Source organism: Struthio camelus, chromosome Z (genome assembly GCF_040807025.1).
Source record: "Struthio camelus isolate bStrCam1 chromosome Z, bStrCam1.hap1, whole genome shotgun sequence".
Taxonomy (NCBI): domain Eukaryota; kingdom Metazoa; phylum Chordata; class Aves; order Struthioniformes; family Struthionidae; genus Struthio; species Struthio camelus.
Window position 1 is genome coordinate 33,335,736 of NC_090982.1, and position 24,091 is coordinate 33,359,826.

Consider the following 24,091-nt stretch of genomic DNA (forward strand, 5'->3'; position numbering starts at 1 on the left):
TACAGAGGAAGAATACTAAAAGATTGAAGTCAAGTTGCTCTTTGAAAGGATGGACAGGATATTTTTTTTCTCCCTTAGCCCATTTTGATATTCAACGTTATGTTTACTTGAAAGCTATTTTAGTACCTACTTTTGGTTATTTCTAAATTATCTTTTAAACCATTCGAGTAAAGTTATCATAAAGATCGTGAGAATGAGGTCTGTATTTCAGCTAAGAAGTCCGAGCCGGAAGGACTTCGGAAGCACGATATGGATAATGAATTAAATCAAATCACTTCCTCTACAATACAGAACGAACTAACAAAACTACTTGAACTATAGTAGAGAAGCTGATGGTACACAAGACAAATATTTATGCTACATAAGTGCACTTGAAATTCTTACTTGTCCATCCCTACAAAAATAAAAAGCAAGTTACAAAAAATACTTTGTATCTCTTTATTTATAAAAGGTATAGCAAAATATTAATCAATTAAAATGCATTTGGTAGCTGTTCCTTTGTAGGAACTACATCTTTCTTATTTAGTAGCTGCCATTAGGCTGTTAATTAGTTTTGCAAGCAAACTGCTCTGATAATCTTTTAGTAATTGATGAAAACTTTCCTATTGCCTTATCCCACTACTGAGATTTGAGGCTCAGTATTTAAGATTCTGGAGGTAGAGGTGATGAGTCCTACAAAAGAATACACTTAAAAATATTGAAGGCTTTTTAAGTACAAAGGAAATATCTTAAAACCAAAGCTCTCTCCAAAATACTTATAGACCCCCCCACCCTCTATTCCCCTGATAGTTAAAAAAAAAAAAAGAAAGAAAGAAAGAAAGAAAGAAAGTCACATCTCCTATCCAGTTCTGGTCAACTGGAAAATCCAGACTTCTGTTTCCATTTCTAGTATCTTCCACTTCTGGTATCTGCAGTCATTCCTCCTTTTGCCATTCAAATCCATGGGTAGCCCAGCAGACTACCAGAACCTAGTCCTCCTTTGAGCTTGGTCAGAGCTCTGACTTCCATTGGCAGGAGGCAGAAGCAACCCCCTAAATTGTTTTTTTTTCCTTAAGGAATGCAGCTTGTACAAACAGTAAAAACCAGAATGTGGTTAAAGAGACATCAGGACATTGCTCTTACAAGGCCAGATCTAGATCCATCAAAATCAGTGCAAGCATCCACTATCATTGACTAAATCCTGTTTCCTGTTTAAAGAAGGTAGCTCTAGAACTTTTCAAAACACAGTGGTTTCATTTTACAAGGTTTTACAAACTATGCAGATTTTAGAAAGGAGATGAATAGAAGGACACATGAAATAATGGGACACCTAAGTAGATCAGGAACTTCTGTCCTTTCTCAGTAACAACAGAAGAAAGCAATGTTGTAAGAATGCTAAAAAAAAGAGAAGGAAATGCAGCATCACTACATGAAATCTTTTTGCATACATGATTGTACTGTGAAATCATTGCCACAGGAGGCCATGGAACCAAGAACTTAAGCTGGAGACTGGTTATTCCACTGAAGCTTCTGATATGAGCTACCCATGTGCTTTTTAGATTTAATCTAGGCTGGCCACTCAGGTGTAACACATAGAATAACACTTTTCAGGTTTTTCTGTATTTTAACCCAGACTCAGAGAAAACAAGTCATGACATCCACCCAGTTCCATGTCAAAGTCTTTCAAAATCTCATTCTTCTTTTAATTTGTTTATTTTAAAAAAATATTGGTTTATGCCTGTCTGCAACTAAAAACTTCAGCAAGATGAATTACTGCTGTCCTCCAGCAATGCAATGTTTCTAAGGTGCCTTAAAGACTAATGCTTTATCTTCAGGGCTGCAGGTATGTATCAATCAGCTGTACTTGCAGCGAAGGAAATAAAGATATAGGGCAGTGCCACTATTGTCCCCCCGAATAACCCAGCCCAGCAGATTCCAGACCTTGTTTTTTAACCACAAAATTAGCCTTGCCTACTGTAGCAACACCTTGGGCTTGTCATGACTCCTTGTTCTGAATTTAGAGCATAAAATAGTACTAGGTCAGCTTTCACTGCATATATAGGACAACAGGACACTGACCCTTTTTCCTCAACGAAAAATAAGTCAGTCTTCTACACATCAGTTCCCCTCTTGTATTTTGTACATTGTAGTGTCACTTCTGCGCAGCATTATAAAGTAATTATAGACAAAACCTCAGAGGAGGGGAATGACATCAAAAGATGACTGTACCTGAACAGAAATAGATTTACCTTTGTCATCTCTCATAACTACCCGTATGGTACTGACTCAGACACAAAAACCAAACAAATAAAACAAACAAACAAAACAAACAAAAATCATATTTTTAAACACTAAAATGCTTCTCTCAGTCTCTCTCTTCCTTTGATCCTGCAGCAAAGTTATAAGGATCCACTTATAACAACAGTGACAACTGCAGCAGAAAACCATGACGTTACTGAGGATAAGAAAAGGATTGAGAGAGAATGACTACCCAATGCATACAAAACACACAAGGCCATATCCCATGCTCTTCAGTCAAAACATACACAGGGAACAACCTCAGGGTACAGCTCCTCTTTGACCTATGTGTTTTACAATCACTTACATAAGGGCAAAAGTGTATGTGAAATCATTCTGAGCTGCTAGTGTCTTTCACCTCTTCACTGATATCGAAGATCACATATGGTATAAGGCAATGATGAATCAAGCCTCATGATACAGAGTTTTGCCTCAGAGAGTACTGACAGAAACTGAAACCGAACTGTTCTGTTGAATATAAATAGCTGCAAAGTCTAGAAAAATAAAGAAATTCATAACTTGAGGATTGCTCATGGCATTCTTTCCTGTAAATTAGCCTGTGATGTAAAAACAGCTAAAATGAAACTTGTCCACATGTAGAAAAATATAGTGTGCAAGAATATTTCTGAACTGATGAGAGGTGTTCACATCTGTGGCAACTGAGGTAGATTTTTTTCTTGCTTCAAATATGTTCCAGCATACACTTGTTCAAGTTCTGAGCAGCACTAAAAAAACTTCAGTCTTTTTCAAAGACTGCTAACTCTTTGACTCAAGAAGTGCATTCTCTTCATCTCCGGGTTGCTTAGGCTTGCTGCTTCCTCTTAAGGTTAAAAATGAGTATCTCAGTCCTCCTGCCATACTTTAAAAAAAAAAAAAAAAAAAAAAAACGGGGAGGGAGAGAGAGAGGGAGAGAGAGAGAGAATTAACACAGATGTCAGACACACCTGATAAGGTATACCCAGGGTTGTTTTATGTTTATAACTTTTCTTCCAAAGGATCAAGGAATGCCAGCCAGCATCAGTTAGAGCATCTTAGAGCTGTGTAAATGTAAGACATCTGAGAAACTAGCCCTGAATGCACAAGGATCAATAATCAGTTACTCCAATGCATTCATATGAGCGGGTGTAGGAGTTCATCCAAACACAAAACTTAACAGTTCAGAAATAATAACTCATATGGACGAGCATAATTCATGGAATCAGTGTTCTCACTTCCCACAGCACTTGGCTTTTTCTTGGAAGCCTCTGAGTTCAGAACTAATCAGATCCAACACTGCTAATAAAAATAAATAAATAAATAAATAAATAAATAAATAAGATAATTTAAAAAAAGGATGAACTCACAACCCCACATAATAAATCCACAGGAATATTTCCATAGTTAAGATCCTACCATGATAACACTCAATACATGTAAACAGACATGAAAAGCATAACTAATTGTACATCCTAAGGCTTCCTCAGGCTAGTATTTTCAAAACTGCATCAGCCAAACGGGCCAGATCAAACAAAAGATAAAACCATACTGCAATGAAAAAGCTTCAGCTTTAGGAAATAAAGGCCAGGCTCCAGTTCCACTCACCAAATATTAAGCCCTATAAAGTTTAACACGGAAAATATGTAATCTCCACCAACCAACATTCCAATGTAAGCAATGGATATATTCTGAAAAGCAAGCAAAAGTAATGCAGTTATTACAGTCAGTTTTCAACTCCAAGAATATAAATGAGACCAATTAATTCACTCTTCTAAGCAAATAGCTATACTCAGCTGTTGGCCCCTCTAAAATTAATGTTTGAATTAGTTTTACGGCACGTCAACTTTATGGGTAACATAACAGCAAAATAAAATCAAAATGTCTTCTAAACATGAGCAATGCGCTGAGATTTACTTTTGGAAGAAACAAAGGAGAAAATTAGCCATTGGGCATTACGCACAAATGAAACTAAGGCCACCTTCTGAAAATGTATTTCTTCTCAACACTTTGGAAGACTCATTTCAAATTCCATTTCCTAAAAGCAGGCTTTGGTTTCTCCAAGCAGAAAAGATTATGTAGTAAAGTTACAATAAAAGCTCTTTATTACTACTCTAAAAGGGTTACCTCTTTGCTTTGCCACCTAAAAGTGCAGTGAAAGCACTTGGCTCAAGTTCAATGCCAGTACAGTTTTGAGTCAAAGGTTTTTTTTTTTTTTTTTCCTGCCATCAAGTTTCAGAAAATGAAAATTGCCCCCTATAGACACAAGGAAAGCTATAAGAACTGTGTGCTCATTTTACTAAGACTTTGCTGGCTTCATATGTTTAAGCTAGCCTGGTCAATGACATAACTTCTTTGGGGACTACTGAGTCATAAAGTGCTTCTCAACTTTAAAACAACCTAAAACTTCTCAAAAAGTAATTACTGTTCAGACAATAGAAACGGCATTGCTCTATCTTAATGGTTCAACGCAGACATACAAAATAGAAAAGAACACCTTCAGGGCCACAGAAGAAAGGCTACTACATCAATCCTGCTAGCTTGCAAAAAGACAACTGTAAAAAGAGAATTGCTATTTTACTTTTGCAGGTTTTGCCATGTTGGAGGAATTGTTTTCCTGTCATCCATGCCAAGGAGCACCCTGAGGACTCTTATTCCTGCACCTGAGCTAGTCTGGGCAACACAACTGTCAGCATCCACAGCAGCAAAAGGTATATCTTTTGGTATAACGCTTCCAGCTTACAACTGTGTGCTTCTCCCCAGACTGACCTTGACACAAAGGAAGTTGCACTGGTTTTATTTTAAGTTAGGCTACAGAAAACAGACTGCAGGGGCAAAAGCTTCAGTTTTTGAGAGAGATACGTTTTGGTGTTCATCAAATTGACCAGAATTCAAATAAATAAAAATGGAATAGTCTACTCAGCTAGAATGCAAGTTCCCACACAGATGCAGAAGCAAGTTGCCACACAGCAAGAAAATTCCTACTACAGTTTAGCCATTATTTTGTATCAATGAATGCCCCCTTAGTCAGCAGCAATGGAAATCAGTTTAGGCCACAGCGAAAGGGGGTTAATATGCATCAGTTTGCCATGAATTTGCCTAGGGCTAACTCAGCTAACTGACAGTAACTTGTTAAAGAACAATAGCAGGTGACAGTACAATACAGATGTGGATGAAAGTACAAGTTTTAATTAAACTGGTACAAGTGACTCTTGTAGGAAAAAGAAAAAAAAAACCCAAACCCAATAGTCACATTTCTTTCTAGAGTACACTTGAGTTTCAGTGAGAAGAAAACACAATTATTTTGTAGTGTGGCTCTCATAATACAAAATGCAACTATGGCATGAACAGTGTAATTAGGATCAGCCCTCATCTTGTGTTTCCAGCTCAAAACATAATCAGGATACTTGCTGAGGCAATGCTTTTTCCCACCCCTTTCAGTGTTCTCTTCTCCGTCTTCTGCTCCATAACTTACCTTGATAGCACCAACCACTGTTGTCGTAAGCGCAGAATTGTAATGACTGCATAGGACAGTGGAATACATCAAGAGAAACCTAAAGTAAAGCCACAAATTATTGAAGTTCTTCCCACAGGAACTAACAAGTTTAGCAGCACTTTGAAATAATCAACATTTTTCAGGATCAATATTTTACTGGGATCTTCAATCCTACCTGTTCCAAACCCTAGAAAAGACATTGTGGACCTGTATTTAAAGTCAATGACGTGCATGTACAGATTATTCAAAATACAGCTTAAAAAGAAAATCCTTCTGTATGTTGCTAGAGCCCTAGCAGAGACCTATCTGTGTTCTCTGTGCTTCTTTAATCACTACTAGTAACAGAAACATCCATATTTGAAGTTAGTTTGACCCTTCAGTTGATGACATGTGCAAGAGAATAGAATAGGAACCAACTCACTTCTCTGTTCTTCTTTTGGCACTGCAGGGCCAACAGGAAAAAAGCACTGTCTCATTACTTATGTCCCCCATAAAGTACTTTTTGGTACTTTAAAGAACAAATACATTAAAATAGTCCCTACACTAAAAGCCTTACACTCTTTTAGCTGCAAAGAAAGTCACATATCAGAAGAGATAGCTAGAAGAGACAGACCTACTGAGTACAGAAGGTGAAAAGCTAACTGTCATGTTGTTGACCACTGCACTTGTGAGAAGAACACCACAGACAGTATTGGAATAGTCACTTACATTACTAGAAATTGTTAAAAGAGAAGACAGAAGCCTGGGAGAGAAATGTACTTTCTTAGAATTCCCACACAACTTGTCAGTAAGTCTTACATTTGAGATTTGAAATATGACCACTGAAACTTCTTACTTGATCATTTTGTATCTTACCCCAAAAAACAGGAAAGAAGAAATTGAAAGACGAACAAAAAATTTGTCCAGTGCTGGAAATCTGTTGCCTATTAAAAAACAATAGAGAGAATTATATGCTACATAAACAACTGTATACACACAAAATACACAGCTAAAGTGAAAGCGTGCAAAATTACAAAAGAGACTAGAGTCCTGTTAGAATTATGAAAGGTTTATATTACTGCTACAAGCAGTTTGATGCATTTAGCTTCAGAGACAACAGGATAACAGCACCCATGATACCTAGATATATTTTTTAATTGTCTCAGCTATAGCAGGGCAGATATAAAACTGCATACTGCAAGCAATGGATAAAAAAATGTATTTTACATAGGATTTGTACTTTGTATTTATTGATGGAGATATCAACACTGCAATTAATATTATATTACAAATAGTCATGACATGAGAAAGAGAAAAAAGCAAATAAAAAGACATCTGATATTAACCAGGTTCGTTTAGGTCACTTATATCAACACAAAGCTCCGTGGAGGCTGAAAAGCTACCTGAGAAACAGAGTAAATGCTAAGGCTGTTGGTCCCTGCTGAGCTGCGGCTAGCTCAGCCTCCAGCACCTGAGGTGAGGTACCCTGGGCACCCCGACCTGTTACCCCTGTCGGAACCACGCTGGTGTGCAGCGACAAACTGCAAAGTGTTACAGAGGGATATTCTGGGGCTTCATTTCTTTTCCATTACATCATGCTTTCCTATCCTCCTAGCCAGCCAGCTGGCAAAGGATAAGTGAATAACTGCAATGCTCACAACTGCAGCCTTTACGAGACGTAGTAGCTACTGCTCCAGAACTAGCTAGAGGAGCAGACAATCTTCCAATCACATAGACAGGACAAATATTTTTTGACTGGAACATGCTGTGCACTGTCTGTGATGGATTTAAGGCAAAAAGCTCTCCTAGGCTGGAAGCAAGCCAACTTCTATGGCCTGAAAATCTGCTAGATGCAGGTGTTACCTAAAAGAATTTGTTTACTGCTCATCAGCATTTTTCTATTTTCTCCCTTTTTTCTGTGATTAAATCAATATACATCACATTAATATCAGTCACCCATATCATGTAATGAGACTTCTTAAGTGAGCAAGCCAATACACGTACACAACAGGCACTACGCATTTCTCTGATATTTATTTGTTCTTTCTTTTCAAGTAGCTGAGCATTAAATTGTTTGTGCTGAATCAACAGGTGGGCACAATGCAATCTTTATTTTTTCCCACAGAATAAACCTAGCAACAAAGTAAACTTCCTTGTCCAGTCCTCCCAAAATGCCTCCAGTCTTGCTTGGCGGGAAAGCAGCTGGAACCTTACACCGGCCCACACTGAGTCTGCCAACAAGGGCATCAGCTGTGTTGTCCTAAACTGGCACAAGGTCATACTAGACTGATGTCACAGGAAGGCATTTCCCATATGTAAAAACCACATCATTTTTTCAGGGATTGACAATTTTTCCAGGTAAAATACACTGTTAAGAGCACAACAACAAAGCATCATGTGAACTCAGGGCAAAACAGCATACAACAAAGGACACTGGAACGATTTATGACACCTACAAGCTCTGCAGTGACTTTCATCAAGCATTTCAAAGGAAAAATAAAAATCGTTAGCCTCATTTTAGAGATAAGAAAAAGGTGACTCAGTAAGTCTGTGAGTGGTCAGCAAGAGAACACAAATCTCCTGGTCTGATTCTGGCAGATAAAGTATTATATCGTACCATGATTACCTATGGAGGGTCATGTGGTAGTTCTATGCGGACACGAAATGCAGGTTACTAAACTAGACTGAGACTAAATAGGAATCTCTTTTGTATAACACAATGACAGAGTGCTGCAGACTGCCTGGTTTTTGGCATTTGTAGCCTCATTTTGGAGCATGTGGCAATTCTCATGCTGCAGCTGGATTCTCAGCCACTCACTCTAGCTGAGAGTCCCCACCCATTTGTTAATGCTACACAATGACTGACATAAGGGCTATCACACAGCTTCAGCTTCTCCTTAGAGGGAATAACTACAGGTTCTTCCCCGTGAAGGGAAAGTCCAAGCCACATAACTACAAAAAGCCCCTAACACGGAGGTAGGATTGCTTCTCAAAACAAACAAACAAACAGTAACAATAACAAAAAAAAAAACCCAAAGCAACTCAATACAATACGACTATCAATCTGAGATATGGAATATTGCCCCTTACCTGTTGAAAGTCTCCAGTAGAAAAACTAATAATAACAGTTGGAACCACCATAAAACAAGCATTATAGAAAAGGACGCCATATTTTCCCAACTCCTGTAAAAAATGAGAGAGTGTTTGGAAATATGAGCCAATGGAGAGCAACAAACTATACACTGCTCTGGCAGTCCTTCTGACATTCTTGTCAATGAGCAGGCAAAACACAACGAACTACAATTTAAGAGATAGATAAGCTTGCGATAACTGGGTTCAGTGTTTAATACCCAGCCGAGCTTCCATTTCAGTCACTCTGTCTGCATGCTCAGCAAATTATTACTGCTCTGCTACATTTTCAAAAATTTCCATGCAACAGCAGCTAGTCAGAAGCTTCCCACGGCACAGGTCCAGAATTGCTGTGTTAGACCATGGCAAAGCCTGGCCAAGGGATTACCTGTTCCAGCTACCTCACATCTCCCCCGAGAGTGTAGAGCATAGGAGTGCTCCCCAGGGCCATTGCAGTAGGAAAATGAAAGAAGCCTGGCTCCTAAACGGACCATCTGGAGTCACTGGTAACTGATGCCACTTTGAGCAGGTTGAAGGACTCCGTACAAGCTGTTGGTTAACTTGTTTGATGCAAAGGCAGAAGAGGATCAGGGGAATGTGAAAGCAGCTTTCCCTTCCTCCAGATTCAGCCATGCTACTTAGCAAAGCTCTGGGGGTTAGCTTTAGCTTTTCCTTTAAAACGAATGCCTGTATTTTCCAGAAACCTATGGGGCCATTAAGTATTGCTCATAAAGTAAAATACAGAGCCTGGATTCAGTGTGATTTTTGAGATTATTAAAAGAGATATATTTTTCACCGTACAGGCTGACTTTCTAAAGTCAGTGACAAAACCTCAATCCAAGACTACTCTTTGCCACAGCTTGCTATGTTTTTGTGGCATTGTATTTGAAAATCAGCCTGTCCAACATTTATTCAAACTATAATGCATCAAGGTATGATCCTTTTCTTTGGTATACCACTGTATGCTGTAGATTTGTATTTAGATAGCCAACAAAGGTGTCAGCTGTTGCGGTTGTGATGGTACTAACACTCGCTGACTCAAACTTGAGAGGTCACCACTCCTCACCTTAAGTTTATTTTACATAAACCTCACTTAAGTTAAATTGTATTTCTGGTCAAAAAGTTGTACTTCTCATACATATATCATGCTTAGAGGTAAATAATTTGCTTTTGCTTTGGGGATATATATATGTGTATGTATGTATGTATGTACGTATGTATGTGTATATAGGTGTATATATATGTATATAAACAAAAGCAACAATTTAAAATCACTATAAACTCTGCCTAAAAGACTCAGGAGAAAATAATATACAGTTGGCTAAGCCTAGTCTGAGATACTCATAAGAAGTCTTTCCCAGACTGTTGCATACTAATGATCCATATATCAAGTGAAATACGCAAATAAATTAAGCTATTTCTTAGGTCATAGCAGTACATTCATAAAGTCATAGAATAGGTAACCGCTGTTACCATATTTTCATAATGCTAAATTCAACACAACCACCCCACAGTTACCTTTGGATCGATTTTCTGCTTTGTGTAAACTCCATTTGCTGCTGTGAAGATATCATTTAGCAATACAAAGGTGTAGCCCTCCAGATTAAAAGCTAGATCAGACCTTGAAAACAAACAATATACTGTAAATAAACAAACAGTATACTGCACATTGCACTACCCTGTTTACCTACAGAAGTATCATAGATGAGGAAAAGCAAATCCTGAGAACTCCAGCAAGTTACAGGCTTTGCCTGAAGTCTTCTTTGTATGTCAAGACACTTCGCATTTCTCCACTCACGTCAAAATAACAAAAAAATCAGAGTTCCCAGAACTCAGTACAGTGGCAAGAAATGTTTGATTCTCATTTGGTGAAAAATTTCATCTATCTCAATTCTGACAACTTGTCCAACTGTTACTGAATATATTTATCTATTTCTTTTAACACAAAGTGTAAGCAGGAAATAAAAATCTGACTACTTGTTTTTCATAGTCAGACCAGACATATTGTCATCTTTTCTGTTTTGACTAGTTACCTCACGGACATAGGGTAATTTATTTAATAGGAAGCGGCTCTATCCAAGTCACATCACATGGAAATTATTTACCTTTGTACATAGCAAAGCCAAAAATATATTCAAAAAATAATTTCCATGTAAGTAAAGGATTTCTCAAATAGAAAAAACCGAAGAGACTAACAGATGAGTATTTTGTGAACCTATCTCATATCTGAACTCGTTCAAAGTGATAAAGAAGTAGACATTGCCTAAGTCAAAACAGGATCTAACAACTAAAAAATCACTCCTTCTACTCAGAGCAAGAATATATTTTTCTGAGATTATTAAAATATATTGATACTATGAAAGGAAAGCAGTAGTTTTCACATATTTTTAATTTGCTTCACTTATATCTCCGCAAACATGGACTATCTAAGGAGAAAAAAAAAGTCCCAAAGTATTTCCAGATGGAGTTTAATCAAACTCTTTTGGCTTCTTTTTTCCCCCCCCTTTTGTGTACCTGCTTCTCCCAGTGATGTCAGTAGAGAGATTGTCCAAATCAGCTTTGCCCAGAATAACTGAACCCAATTCAGGGCCACTTGGCCCTTAGCAAGGAAGAAAGCCTTGCTGTCATCATACTTAGTATAAACAAATGAAAGCCTTACCCAGCTGCTATGAAGGCCCCAAGAATGATGGCAAATACGCTGATTATAATACTTAGTGGATATCGTTTCCTGTAGATGAAAATTGGACAGTTCACATTCTTGTTATTAAAAAAGGAGATTAAATGGCGGTCTGCTTGAAAAGTTTCACTGCAGTCAGTAATCACAAAACATTTAACGGAAGGACACAGCCTTGATAGCCTTACAGAAGCAACATTATTGACTAATGGAAGTTCTGTCTCTGTCACACTGTCAGACTTTGGCCCTGAGAACAGAGGTTGATAAAGTACCACAAACATTCTGCTATGAGATAATTTTCAGAATAAAGATTAAAGGTTTAAAGTGTAAGCGCTGGGACAAATTGTCATCTACCCTATATTAGTACTCATAACTGACATATTTCAGTGTCTTCCAGTAATTCAGTAAAGGCAAACCACTACACATCTCTTGAGTGGTTTGTCGTCTCATCCTTTCCTGGGGAAGATGCTATATAGCACAGCATGTGGGGTATCTCTAAAATATATACTGATTTTGAAGTTAAACTGAAACCCCAAACTTGGAGTGGAAAGCACTGACATTTATGATGCTCTTCAGTACGTCTACATTAGCCCCGCTGCAAAGTGGGGCAAAGCATATATTTATACTGCTTCTTATTCCTACAGTACTTGATTTAGAAATATCATAAGTATTTTTATATCATACTGAAATGGTCCATACAGACATTGTCCTCGTTCCTTAAAAAGTTTTATTCAGTAGCTTGGGGTGGCCTGAGAGAAAAAAATCCATCAAAAATGACTGTTTACTGCTCTTGGAGAAATCACATGCGTCCACAGCTGTGGACAATTGTCTCAGCAACAAAGCTTTGGGCAGCCTTCAGATGTATTTGCCTCTGATCGTAATGAACCTTGAAGGTAACACCCAAGCAATGACTGCTTTTGAAATCCTGAGGTAAGCCAATATAGGCTGTCCAGTGTCCTCTTGTTGCCAGCCCTGAGGAAACACACTGTGGCATTCTGCACGGGCACAGCATCCTGCTCTTAAACCTCCCTTAGGTTAGGGGGTATGCACTCATATACCACATTGCTGCAGTCCAGCTGAGAACTGAGGAGTTTCACTGAAAGACATTTTCTTCCCTTGCTAGGGTGTCCTCAGGCTGACCGTAGGAGACAGCAACTTCTGCTTTCCCTATGAGAACTTAGACTCAGCAAAGAATCCAGGAGCATCCTGAAGTCAGAATCAAACAGACCATTTGTGAAAAGAGATGGTAATCTAATTGGGGACCTTTCAGAAAGCTCCTCCTCTGATCACTGCTCTCATCTTGCTTGGGTTCAGCCTCAGCAAGCTGTTTTTCCTCTTGTGTCCTAATTTTATCCAAGCACAAGCCATCTGGATAGAACTAGGCTGGTAACAGAAAGTATTATATATGGATATCTGTTCTTCCAAGCCATAGTACAACTGAAACTAACGATCCCAAGTTCCAATATTTTAAAATCCTAATTTCTCATAAAAATAAATGGATATATTTATAATTAAACATTTTTCTAAAGGAACCTATGCACACTGCTAGATACCACTTTGCTTCACTAAGCTGGCATGTGTTAAGACTTGACCCAGAAAGCTGCTCTGCATAAGCAGACTGCCATACTATCATCACTGGTTTGAGACATAAGGATCTGGCTGCTTGAAGCAGTTTGCAGCACAGAAGCCTCCAAGGCTTAAAACAGCAAACCACAAGCCGTAAAGGAAGACTCTCTGAGTCACATTCTGGTTACCTTATTCCTGTGCAGCAATCAAGAGACTGATCTGTATAAATGAGAGCAATAGAATTTTTTTCCTGTATTCACTAAAGTACATGCATCTGTGCCTTCAAGAAAAAAAAAAGCTATATAAAACCATTTTCTTCACTTCTCTCTATTTGACAGTAAAAGCCAGTCATTTAATAACCTGATGAGATGCCACAAGTACACAGATTGATATGATCTAAAATAAAGGTATCTTAAAATGGAAAAAAAAGATCACCCAAGTATGATGATTTCCAGTAGTAATGTAAGTGGAATGGTAAACTTCCTGAGCACTGTAAACATCGGCAAACTGTCAAAAAAAAAAAAAAATCCAAGCACAGGGTTAGATTAATAGCATTTGTATGTTCCAATTGTTATCTAATTTTACTAAGCAGAGGATGAAACCGCTGGTCTAGCAATAAGCAACGAAAACAAATTCCGAGCCTCTTACCATACATAAAAAATGTCAGTCTGACACTAGAGGCAGATTAGATAACCAAATCATTGAAAATAACTAGAATTGCCAGTTTTTAAAACAACCATAACTGGGTACCTCCTAAGAAGTCCCTTTATATCAGAAAAAGGGAATACAAAGGCTATTTTCTGCCTATCATAGCCCCAGGGAAATAATCCTTTCTGCAGAAATGCCGCGTAGAGTAAGAAATGAAGATCTCTGTTGTAAACTTAAAGGACAAGAAATAAATCTGTCTCTGAAACACATACTAGAAATAAAATACAAAGCAAATACACTTAGCAAACAAGTTGTACTTTAGAAAATGTAAAATAAATCCAGAAGAAGAAAATAAAGAATGTACTAAAAACATGAAAGGTGGGACCAACCACAACTATCAAACAAATGGCTACATTTGAACAACATATTTTTCGTCCACATAAAGTGATGCAGTCGGGAAACCTGGATTAATTTGATAAAACACTTGCATCTGATACTCCGGAAATCTGACAGTATGGCCAACTGGAAAAATTAATCCACCGTATTAAGACAGCTATTAGTAATTGCATTACTATAGGATGCAAATCATAACTTTGAGTTTAATTATATTACAACTGATACTTTGAACTTATGCAGAGATCATGTACACCCTGTAGATACCTCAAACAAGGTGCAAAATTCCATAATGTAAACAATCATCACATAATATAACAAAATATTAATGACAGAAACACTGCTGCCATTCTCATTTTTTGTTACGAAAATCAGTTATGAATAGTAAATCTAAAACAATCGTATCGGCTGCAGGAGGAGGAGATTCAGCATTTACATAGGAATAACCATTTTTTAAATTTTAAAAATACAGTTAGGGGAGAAGGAGGAAGAAGAACTCATAAATTAAGAAGAACCCACAAACTGCACTTCTACAAGAGTGAAAATATCTCCATATTCACATTGGCTAAAGTTCTATCTGGAACACTACCGCTGAACTCCTTTCACCTGCTTAAAAAGTTATTTCATTGTCGTGATTCGTGAATGTGTAAGACAAAGATGTGCAGAACCAGGTGCCTCATGCTGCTAGTCAGAGAAAACTCATTCGTTAGGTAAAAGGCAACGTATTTTCTCTTCCATTCGCTCAAAGTTATGAAGTTTTGAAAACCTACAAAATTCGCAGTTTTGATTTAGTTTACCATCAGATCCTCAGGAGCCCATAATAATGCACAAGAAATTGCCCCAACGGTATGGCTGTAACCTCAAACACTGCTACAGCTGTCATGCTTCTACACTGCTCTTGCATGGAGAATTTGGCCAGTCAATCAATTATAGCAGGTCCTCTACAAAATGTGAACTTTTACAGCGCATTTACTCTGAGAGCAGCTCTCAGGGGGTAGCCCACCAGCCTGTCAGCAGTCTCTTTGCCCCTGGTAGGGCTACGTCACTGCCACCATCCCAGTACACAGGATTTCTTCTACCAGTTGGACTATCCTCAATAACTTGTGCCAATGTCATAGCATGAATCTTTTATGTACTCTTCTCCCTTCAAAGAACAGGTCCTTTTTACAGCTTTCACCTCTCTGGTTAGGTCACCCAGAAAAAGCTGGGCACTTGGGTAAGAGGAGAAAAGAAGTTGGAAAAAATGGAAAGCGCTTCCACTGTCACAAGAGTTTTGATTTTCTCTCAGTACAGGCCATGCTCAGCCCCCTTAAGAGAAGCACATAGCTTGTAAACAGATCAAATACCTAGGTTGGAGTTTCATAGTACTAATCAGGGGTTTAGACAGACATCATCCATTAAAATGAATATGCATTTAAGTTCCTATGCAATGCTTCTTTTTAGTGTTTATTTTGTACTCCTCCTCCCCCTAAAAGGGTGAAAGCCACTTATAACTTCCATTTACTGTACCTGAGTCTGCCGGTACTTGATAATCCACTTATGTGGTTTCCAACATAAATCAGAGGCAGAGGAAACAACTGTGATAAAATTAAAAGCACAACTCAGATTAGATCTATGCCCTGAAGCACTGTTGAGAAACTTTATTTGATAGAATTTGATATCTGTAATATCAGATGCACTTTCAGCAAGAAGAAGGGGAAGTGTTGTAAGAAAAGAAAAACAACTATGGTGCGAACTGATCTGTAGCCCTTGTTCATAGGGCCACTGATGACCCTAGTTTCACTGATTTTCTGTGGATTTCTGTGGATTTCTGTGATTTACCTCTAATGAGACTCTGGGTCTATTTAGATTAAATCATATACATGTTATTTTAATTACTATAACCCTCAGATTAATACCCTTTCTAATGTTTGGATTTAGCATCTAAAGCAGTGTCAATAACAGTAATAAAACAAGCAACCGGACAGGGAGAATAGAAGAATGAATAAGCTACAAGTATGCTATGCTTGTCTGGGTACTCCACATATATTAGTATACCTGGAAGAGGTATCATTTTAAATCTGCCTAATGAATTATACTATCTGAGATAGTCAAAAGGACAGATAAAGATTTAGGACTGGATAAAACTGCAGCATTCCCAGCTTCTAGCATAATCACACCAACTTTCACGGGAATATATGTGCCCTAACACAATACAGAGATACAATAACAGAACCTCACAGCGTAAAGAAAATGCCTAAGGAGTAAGGGATCCTCCACAAGAGTCAGCGGCAGATCCAAGTCCATATTCTTCCACTGCAGAAAAGCTGCAGAACATTAAAATCAACTAAGGTAGGTAACAGGGACAAAGGTGGTGAGGGCACATGTTTCCATTTGATATCAGCCAGTGGAGCTGGCAGAAAAATAAAACACACCCTATACTCCAACGTGTGCAATAGCTGTGACTGCTGTGCAGGTATGTCCTCAGGAAACACTGTGCTGGTTAGAGGCTATGCTCTTTCAGAGCTCTGCATTGCTGGAAAAGCATAATGAGGAGTGGGCTGCTTTTTACATACCTGAGAAAATTATGCTATTCTTTTACAGTAAAAAGAAGGGAGACAAAAAGGAACAACAAATACGCTGCCCAAAAACACGAGCTTTCAACAATACAGTAATAAATTGCCTCTTGTGCAGACTTTCATTTAGAAAACAGTATTCATGGACAGGATGAAAACAGAACTGATATTACATTCTTTCCTCCAAAATTTAATCTGCTGTAAAGGTAAAATTGCAGCTACCTTCCCTTCATCTAGCACAGCCTCAGAGATCAGTTAAATATTTACTTTAAAAGGGTCAAGAACTCCAAAGCTCTTTCACTGAAATAAGCACTTTGCTGCTTTAAAACTCTAGCTGAAACCATCGAGGCTGTAAAGCAATCTAGGATAACCTTAATTCCAGTTAAGGCAGGACATTGTAGTTATTTATTATGGTGAAAGGGTGCTTTACAAAGTAAAGAAATCAACAAAGAGCAATGCAGCTGATTCACTGTGACTAGCCAGATCCTGCGCTACAAGCCATATGCAATTGCTGAATGCTGCAGTGCTGACTGCTCCCAGCATAACCTGGAAAGTCTTTCAAAGGATAGGTATTATTAGGAAAAAGAAAACGGGTACCACATTTTTTAATGCCTTTGTATTCAGGTTAGGGTGAAGTCTCCAGTAGGGAGTGCAGCAGGATGAGGGAGGGTGCGTAGGGGAAATCTCTCAGGGCTTCAACAATTCTTTTTTTTTTAATGTGGAATTCAAAACTATCCACTAGGACAATTTCCTTATTCATATTAAGGAAAAAATAGAGATTGTCCCTTTTTCATAATTGACAATACAGATATTCCTACAAGACCATCACAAGCAAAGATCCCAGGGATTTCAACGTGCCTTAAAAATACGCAGCATTCACCAAATCAGGCACCTAGGTTGTAACTTGCTCATAGTAAAATTCATACTGATAGGAAAAAAAAGATTCTGCAATGAAGATTCTGGCCTGAAATGCTGGGAGACGTGAGCTTTGCAGCAGAGCTGGGAACTGACTCCCTCCATATGCTGGACCAAAACACTTGGTTGCCAGTTTCCTACAACAAGACATACATATGCAGGCTTATGCGCCACAGCAAACCTTTAGCAACATTGCACAGGGATGCAAAAAATCTACTTACATTCAGGATCAGTGCTGCCATTAATTCAGACCTGTTCTAAATCTGAGAAATTAAAAGATGCTCTCTCGTACTCTCGGTCCTGCCTATTTGGACTGTACATGCTTAGCTACAGGGGCTGTTTCTTCCTACATGCAATGTAAAGCATCTAACATACTAGAATCCTGATTTTGGTTTGGATGTCCTTGCATACAGTAATATCCCCATAGTATACATGTTTCTGACTGTAAAATGCAGCTAGCCAGAATATAATTTTGAGCTTGTTTATCCATTGTGTTTGTCTGTATCTTTGTTTCATTTCCATATTGGATTGGATCATTTTAATTTCACTGTAATATTCTCGCCTTCTGTCTCTAGAGAGACGCAGTGTCACTTGGTTATGTAGTACATGGGAAAAGATGCTTTAGAGACTGTATTTTCAGACAGCAGGATGAACCTTTTCAGATGACTGAAGTACTTTTCTGCATGTGTACAGCTCCCTGTGGGGTTGATGTGCGATCTGTGTTAAGAGAAATTTGGTCTGATACATAGGATGTAGAGAGAAGTGCTGCATGGAAATCTGAATGGAACTTGTGAAAAAGTAATGGAAAAAGAATAAATCATTGACTGAAATCCCAAGCAGTACTCAACTCCAAAAGTACCATTTCAGCTCTATAGAAAGGGCTAAAATAGTGTCCACTGTAGGTAGCTAGCTGCATTCAAAATTTTATATCCTGCCTCCATTAGAAAAAAATTTTGAAGGCCCACAGAAAGAATGTTATAATAAGAGGTAATGGGTTTTTATTAATATGAAGACCTAAGTAATTCTTACCTTCACAGGTATACTTTTGTCAAAATCAGGGAAATTAATAATTTTATTTAATTTTGACACATACAAGATAAGTATGGTGGCTGCCATCTAAAAAAAAAAGAAAAAAAAATGTAAGAACAAAATCCTAATATATACACATAAAAGAACTGCTTCAAAGACAAAATCATTCTATGCGTCTGACAAATGCCAGATATTACATATTTCATTCAAAGAATGACGCAGCATGCAATGAATAAACTGAAATAATCTTATTATCTTACCAGTGTTGTCTGCTCTTTATTTAAAAGTGTAATATAAATATGGTATGTTTTACTGGCTTGGGAAAATAAGTGGCACCTTGTAAAACAACACAGGCACATTAAGCAGCTGAGAAAATGAAACAGGACAGAATCTGAGAATATTCTTGCTATTTTCATGCAGAGTATTGTTAAGTCTGCGGAATCACTCTTGCGGCTTTTTCAGTAATTTGAGAGGGAGTCAGACATGGATCAGTCTGTTGGCAAAGTTGGCAAAACCCAATAAACACACAATCAGAATGAACGAGAGTACCTGAGCAAGCACATGCCACCAGAGTTTAATGCTGGCCACGGGGAGGAAAAATTTGTTAGGTTTTCCTTACGTAAAAATACAGTAATTGTAAATCTGCAAGGAGAGGATAGAACAGTGTTCTAGAGATTAAATCATCTCCTATGCTCTTTTCAAAGTGTTCAGGAAAATCTGGGAGGGGTCAGTGAACAAAGCATGGAAACACCATCGAGTCTTAGATTCTGCAATGAAACAAGGCCATATCATTGCCCTTGATATGAAGTGTTACCACATTTTCCACTCTTCCCTCCACCGAAACATGAGCTCCCCAAGGACGTGCGGTTCTCTGAGTCATCCTAAAGTATACCCTGATGTACAAAACTATCTTTCTCTCCATCTTTCACAGCAAAGCTATGACATTTTACTCCCTTCAATACCATACAGCAGAGATATCAGAATTGCGGTAGCCTGTTGTCTCCTCTTCCTCCCTACCCATTACATTGTCACCTTGACAGAAGATAAATCCTTTCTTTCACGTGCATTTATCTAAACAATATTTGCTTCAAGGCTCCAACTGTCCCAGCCCTCCCTTTGCAGAGTCACCCATTCTTTTTTTATGGGCCACATGCACAAATGTTTGCACCTTGATTTTATAATGATATCTACCAACAAAAACCTTACTTCTGTTGCAGCACTGTAGATTGCCTACAGGCAAATAAGGCAACAAAGAACCAAAACTGTGTAGCAGTCCTAACGGAAAACTGCAGTGGAAGGGAGAAGAAGATTTATGAGGAAATACACAGGCAGTTTGTTCACATACAGAGGCAGTGCCTCTTCATGTATTTCATGAACGCGCAAGGAATCTCCCAGGACCTGTGCGCTTTCTGCGAAGCCTGACAGTTTTGAAGGCCAGACTTCTTAATTATTGAATTCTACAAGGGAAGATTAATGGCATTTCCAGTTCATTATGTGACTTCTCCTAGGCAATAGGTTTTACTTGAACTGAAGTTTCCTCCATCTCACTAAAACAAATCACTCTTCCTTATAGTGTGACTAATTCAGAAGAGTAGCAGTGCATTATAACAGGGATTTGTCCTTCTAAAATATAACTCTATGTGAACATGAGTTTAATTTACAGCATAATCCATAAACTTTGTATGTTTTATTTGGGAACATACCTGTCCAATTCCAAGAAATATTGGTGATGGGAAGCTGGAAAAAAACATCGGACATTTAATACCGAAGAAAGAAAGAAAGAAAGAAAAAAAAAAAGACAAGCTCAAAATCAACACTGAAGTGAGCAACTGGACATATGGATGCCACAATCGCAGAAAAGCTGAGGAACTGCAACACTTACTCAAGTCCTAGCATTTTACTGTGCAGCAAGATACAAACCACATCAAAATAATACAGCATACACACTGCTGACCAACTTTAAAGAGTCAGTTGTTTCTGGTATATTTATAAGTGAAGGTTTCATTCCTGGAGTACTGTAAAAAAGCATAATTTTTGAGAGGCCTCACATAATCAAAATATCCTAAGACTGCATGGTCACTTACATTTCTTGCACTTGTCTTCACCTGGAAGCTTATCTTCACAGCCAAACCAGGTTAACAGTATATTTTCATAAAATGAAAGTACCTGTGCAAATGTTGTAGAAACGCCTACTAGTTTCTAAAAAGGCTAAACCCCTACCGTACCCTTTCAGCTAGCTTCAGCTGTTAGAAGAAATGCTTGAATGTTTAGAAAGCAAAAGCTTTAGCAGAATGCTGGAAGAACCTCAGAGCCTCCAGGATGGTTTTTTCCCCCCTAAATCCACATCAAGTTAAAACAACAATAAAGCTGTGGCAGTAAGTGCTAATTCTCTGTGTGCAGACTGAGATACAAGCAAATAAACTATTTAGGACAGAAAAGCAGTAGAGTTTAGAATCACCCTGACCAAAAGCTTTAGGTGTTGAGGAGCTCTCTAAATGTCACAGTCGCTGCCTCCCAGGGATCATGCGGTATTTTGCTGAACTGTGTTCTCACGCATGGTCACACATGAACTTACATGCAGGGAATGTGAAATAAAAACCTATTTTATTCTCCTACTATGCCTGCAAAAAGTAATGCCTTAAGAAGTGACCATCTTCTTGACAAACTCTGTAATTTTCCAAACTTCTTGAGGCTACGGCTACATATGCTTGGTGTGCTGAGAACTGTACTTCCGAAGTGAGGGACACTGGAATGGGAACTGCAGTATTAGGAAAAGAAAGAAACACTCTGAACCGCAGCAGGAAGGTCATAAGGACACTGGAGCCATAACATAGATAAGGGGACAGAGAAGGCCAGCAGTAAAAAAGATTCCAGGAAACAGAGGTATCAGGAAAAAGAAGAGCAGAAGAACTGGAGCTTCCACTTATAATCATGTTACAGCTAACCTACGTTTTAGCTTATACTTACACTTACATCACACAAATGCAGAGTTTTTATTCACCTATACTAGACAGTTGTTTCCACACTTTTTTGATTGGCAAATCCCTAAAAATTCTCAACAGTGCTGTTGGCTCTTTATATAAAAGTTTAGGCTTCCTGATGGTCTTGCTTTCCGTGATTGTCTTTCATGGACATGACAGAAGCATGCCAGGGACTTACAGATACCTGCAGACCGTAAGGTGAAAATCATTATAAAATAAAAACAAAACTTGCCTCATATATCATATTTAGAAGATAGGTGACACAGAGTACTTACTTGTTCATATACCATGGAATATTATAAAAGAACAGCAAAGTTTGCTTTTGTTTGCCTTTTTTCCCCCCCTCTCCGTTTGTTACGTACCAGGAACTCATAATGAGCTGAAACGTAGCAAAGAATAGGGCCTCTTAACTCAAGAATATAGGTTTAAAAATCCTGAGATCATAGCTAAATGGCTATGATTCCATATGGGACTTCACATCAAGTCACTGACGTGGCATCTTTAGTGTTTTTATGATTAGAGAGCTTTTCGCAATTTCACTTTTCAGCTACCTTGAACAGAAAGGTTCTTACAAGAAGATATCAAGATTGCCAGCATCAGCAGCATGAGCTGATACAGTTAGAAACTGCCAAGGTAAATGCAAGTCTACGCTCTTCAGTGGAGTATACAGGGAGCCTGAAGCTGCCATTGACTGACCTTGTGGAATTGGAAGCCACGTACTGTGACTGAGCCCAGGTTAATTATTTTAGAGTGCAGCAGCATGCTTAAAATTTGAATTTACTCCTTGGAATTTTGCATATAGTTGTGACCCACGACGGAAGAAAATTCCTGTTATGCAAGTGACTGCCTATCCAGTCTATCAGTAAGTAAACATTAACTAGCTTTTAACAAATGTGTAGCTATTAGGAAAGAACTACTTTTACGTCTGACTGCACAGAGGTTTTGCCCACGAGACCTGCAGGCTCCCTGAATCAAGGAAGTAATCCTTCCTTTCCACATGTAAGGAAGAAGGTAACAGCTGTGATGATCCTCCTGTGTTATTACTGGCGACACGGTTGCTACAGTAATACATACACCGACTTTGTAGCACAGCCAAGGTTGGGAGGCACCGCTGGAGGTCGCCCAGTCCAGCCCCTCTGCTCAAAGCAGGGTCAGCTAGAGCAGGCTGCTCGGGGCCACATCCAGGCAAATTCACCCACCTTATAATAGATCGATTTACTGAAACTAGACCTATGCACTTCCACGTTTGGCCTTGCTTTCTAAATGAACCAGTAGGCCTGGGGTCTACGTCACTGAGCTTCTGCTTCTGCCAAGGAGCAGGCCCTGCAGCAGGGCCTGGAATTACGGCACCGGCAGTCAGGAGAGTCCCGCAGTCAAGAGCCCGCGCCAGAAGCCAGGGCGCTAAGGGAAGTCGAGCTTCCCCACCGGCAGCAAGTTCTCCCTTGAGACTTTTCGGACGTGGCTTTGCCAGGAACTATCAGAGGAACCTCCACTTCCCTAGGGGGCCGTGGGCGTTTGGCCAGCAAAATACCCGTCTCAACACTCAAAATAAGATCAGGCCTCAAGCGAAAAGATTTACACATTTCATAAATACGGTGGCAAAGAACACCGCCATATGGCGGCGTACATTAGACGTAAATCAGATGTTACACGGAAGAGACCGACCCCAAACTCGTCGAAACCCTCAGCGAGTTTCTTGAAATTACTCCTTCTAAGGAGCCGGCGCGGCGCGCCGCGGTACGGCAACTACCTAGCAAACTGACACCGATGCTTTGGGGTCCGCACCAACTTTGCAACGTGTACTTCTCAGGCCGGCGGGCCCGGAGCGGCCTTGGAGCGGCGCCGCCACGGCACCTGCGGCGCCGGCAACGGGCGGCGAGGGGCTGCGCGGCCCGTGTCACCTGTGGGGCGCCAGGAGAGAGGTGAGGGCACAAGGAGAAACACGCGCAGAGCGGGGGGGGAGGAGAAGGGGGCAGCGGCGGGCGCTCACCTGTAGGCGGTGAGCAGAGCCTTGTTGACGAGCACGATGAGGAAGGAGCACGTCCCGTAGAAGAGGGCTGAGAGCACCTTGGGCAGCGGCGACGGCGCCGCGGCCGCCGGCTCCTCTGCGGCCTGCCCGGCGCTCATGGCCAGCAGCCGCGGGGCGACGGGCGGCGACGGGCAGAGCCTCGCCGCGGGCAGCACCAACGCGCCCGGCCCGGCCCGGCCCCTCCTCCTCGGCCCGGCCCGGCTCGGCCCGGCCCGGGCGGCAGGAAGGCGCCCGCCCGCCCGGCGGCGGCGGCGGCGGCGGCCCCAGGGCGCCCCCTGGCGGCGCGGGGCGGCGGCGGCGAAAACTGGCGGCTGGCTGTAAGAGCGGGGTTGAACCGCTTCCGCGGAGAGGGTGTTTTACCCCAGCGGCCGGGTGACTGTGCAAAGCCCAGAAGCCGCCGCCCAACTTCCTCTCTCCAGCTCCGAGCTCTTAATGCGCTGTTTTCAG

At 39.9% G+C, this 24,091-nt stretch overlaps 2 protein-coding genes across 4 annotated transcripts in view; both read right to left on the reverse strand.

The window, feature by feature from the left end:
- HSD17B3 (hydroxysteroid 17-beta dehydrogenase 3) overlaps positions 1–2,717 on the reverse strand; it is a 28,872-nt gene extending 26,155 nt beyond the window's left edge. The window contains exon 1 of the mRNA XM_068928177.1: positions 2,585–2,717. Coding sequence (XP_068784278.1) covers positions 2,585–2,612 — 28 coding nt within the window. The 5' untranslated portion in view covers positions 2,613–2,717. The remainder of the gene's footprint in view (positions 1–2,584) is intronic.
- Positions 428–23,827, reverse strand: SLC35D2 (solute carrier family 35 member D2). Of its 3 annotated transcripts, none has more exons than XM_068928174.1 (12): positions 23,606–23,827; positions 20,338–20,371; positions 18,635–18,721; positions 15,645–15,712; positions 13,530–13,601; positions 11,514–11,582; positions 10,373–10,475; positions 8,816–8,908; positions 6,602–6,669; positions 5,726–5,804; positions 3,859–3,941; positions 428–3,136 (listed from the first exon to the last, which is right to left on the reverse strand). In XM_068928174.1, exons 1-12 carry the CDS (start codon positions 23,740–23,742, stop codon positions 3,034–3,036), a joined length of 996 nt encoding a protein of 331 aa, XP_068784275.1. In that variant the 5' UTR covers positions 23,743–23,827; the 3' UTR covers positions 428–3,033. The 3 variants fall into 3 exon arrangements, with proteins under 3 accessions (XP_068784275.1, XP_068784277.1, XP_068784276.1); XM_068928176.1 differs by lacking the exon at positions 23,606–23,827 and adding an exon at positions 21,608–21,726 and having other exon boundaries at positions 2,999–3,136; XM_068928175.1 differs by lacking the exon at positions 428–3,136 and adding an exon at positions 3,144–3,549 and having other exon boundaries at positions 23,606–23,812.
- Positions 23,828–24,091: the final 264 nt, after the last annotated feature.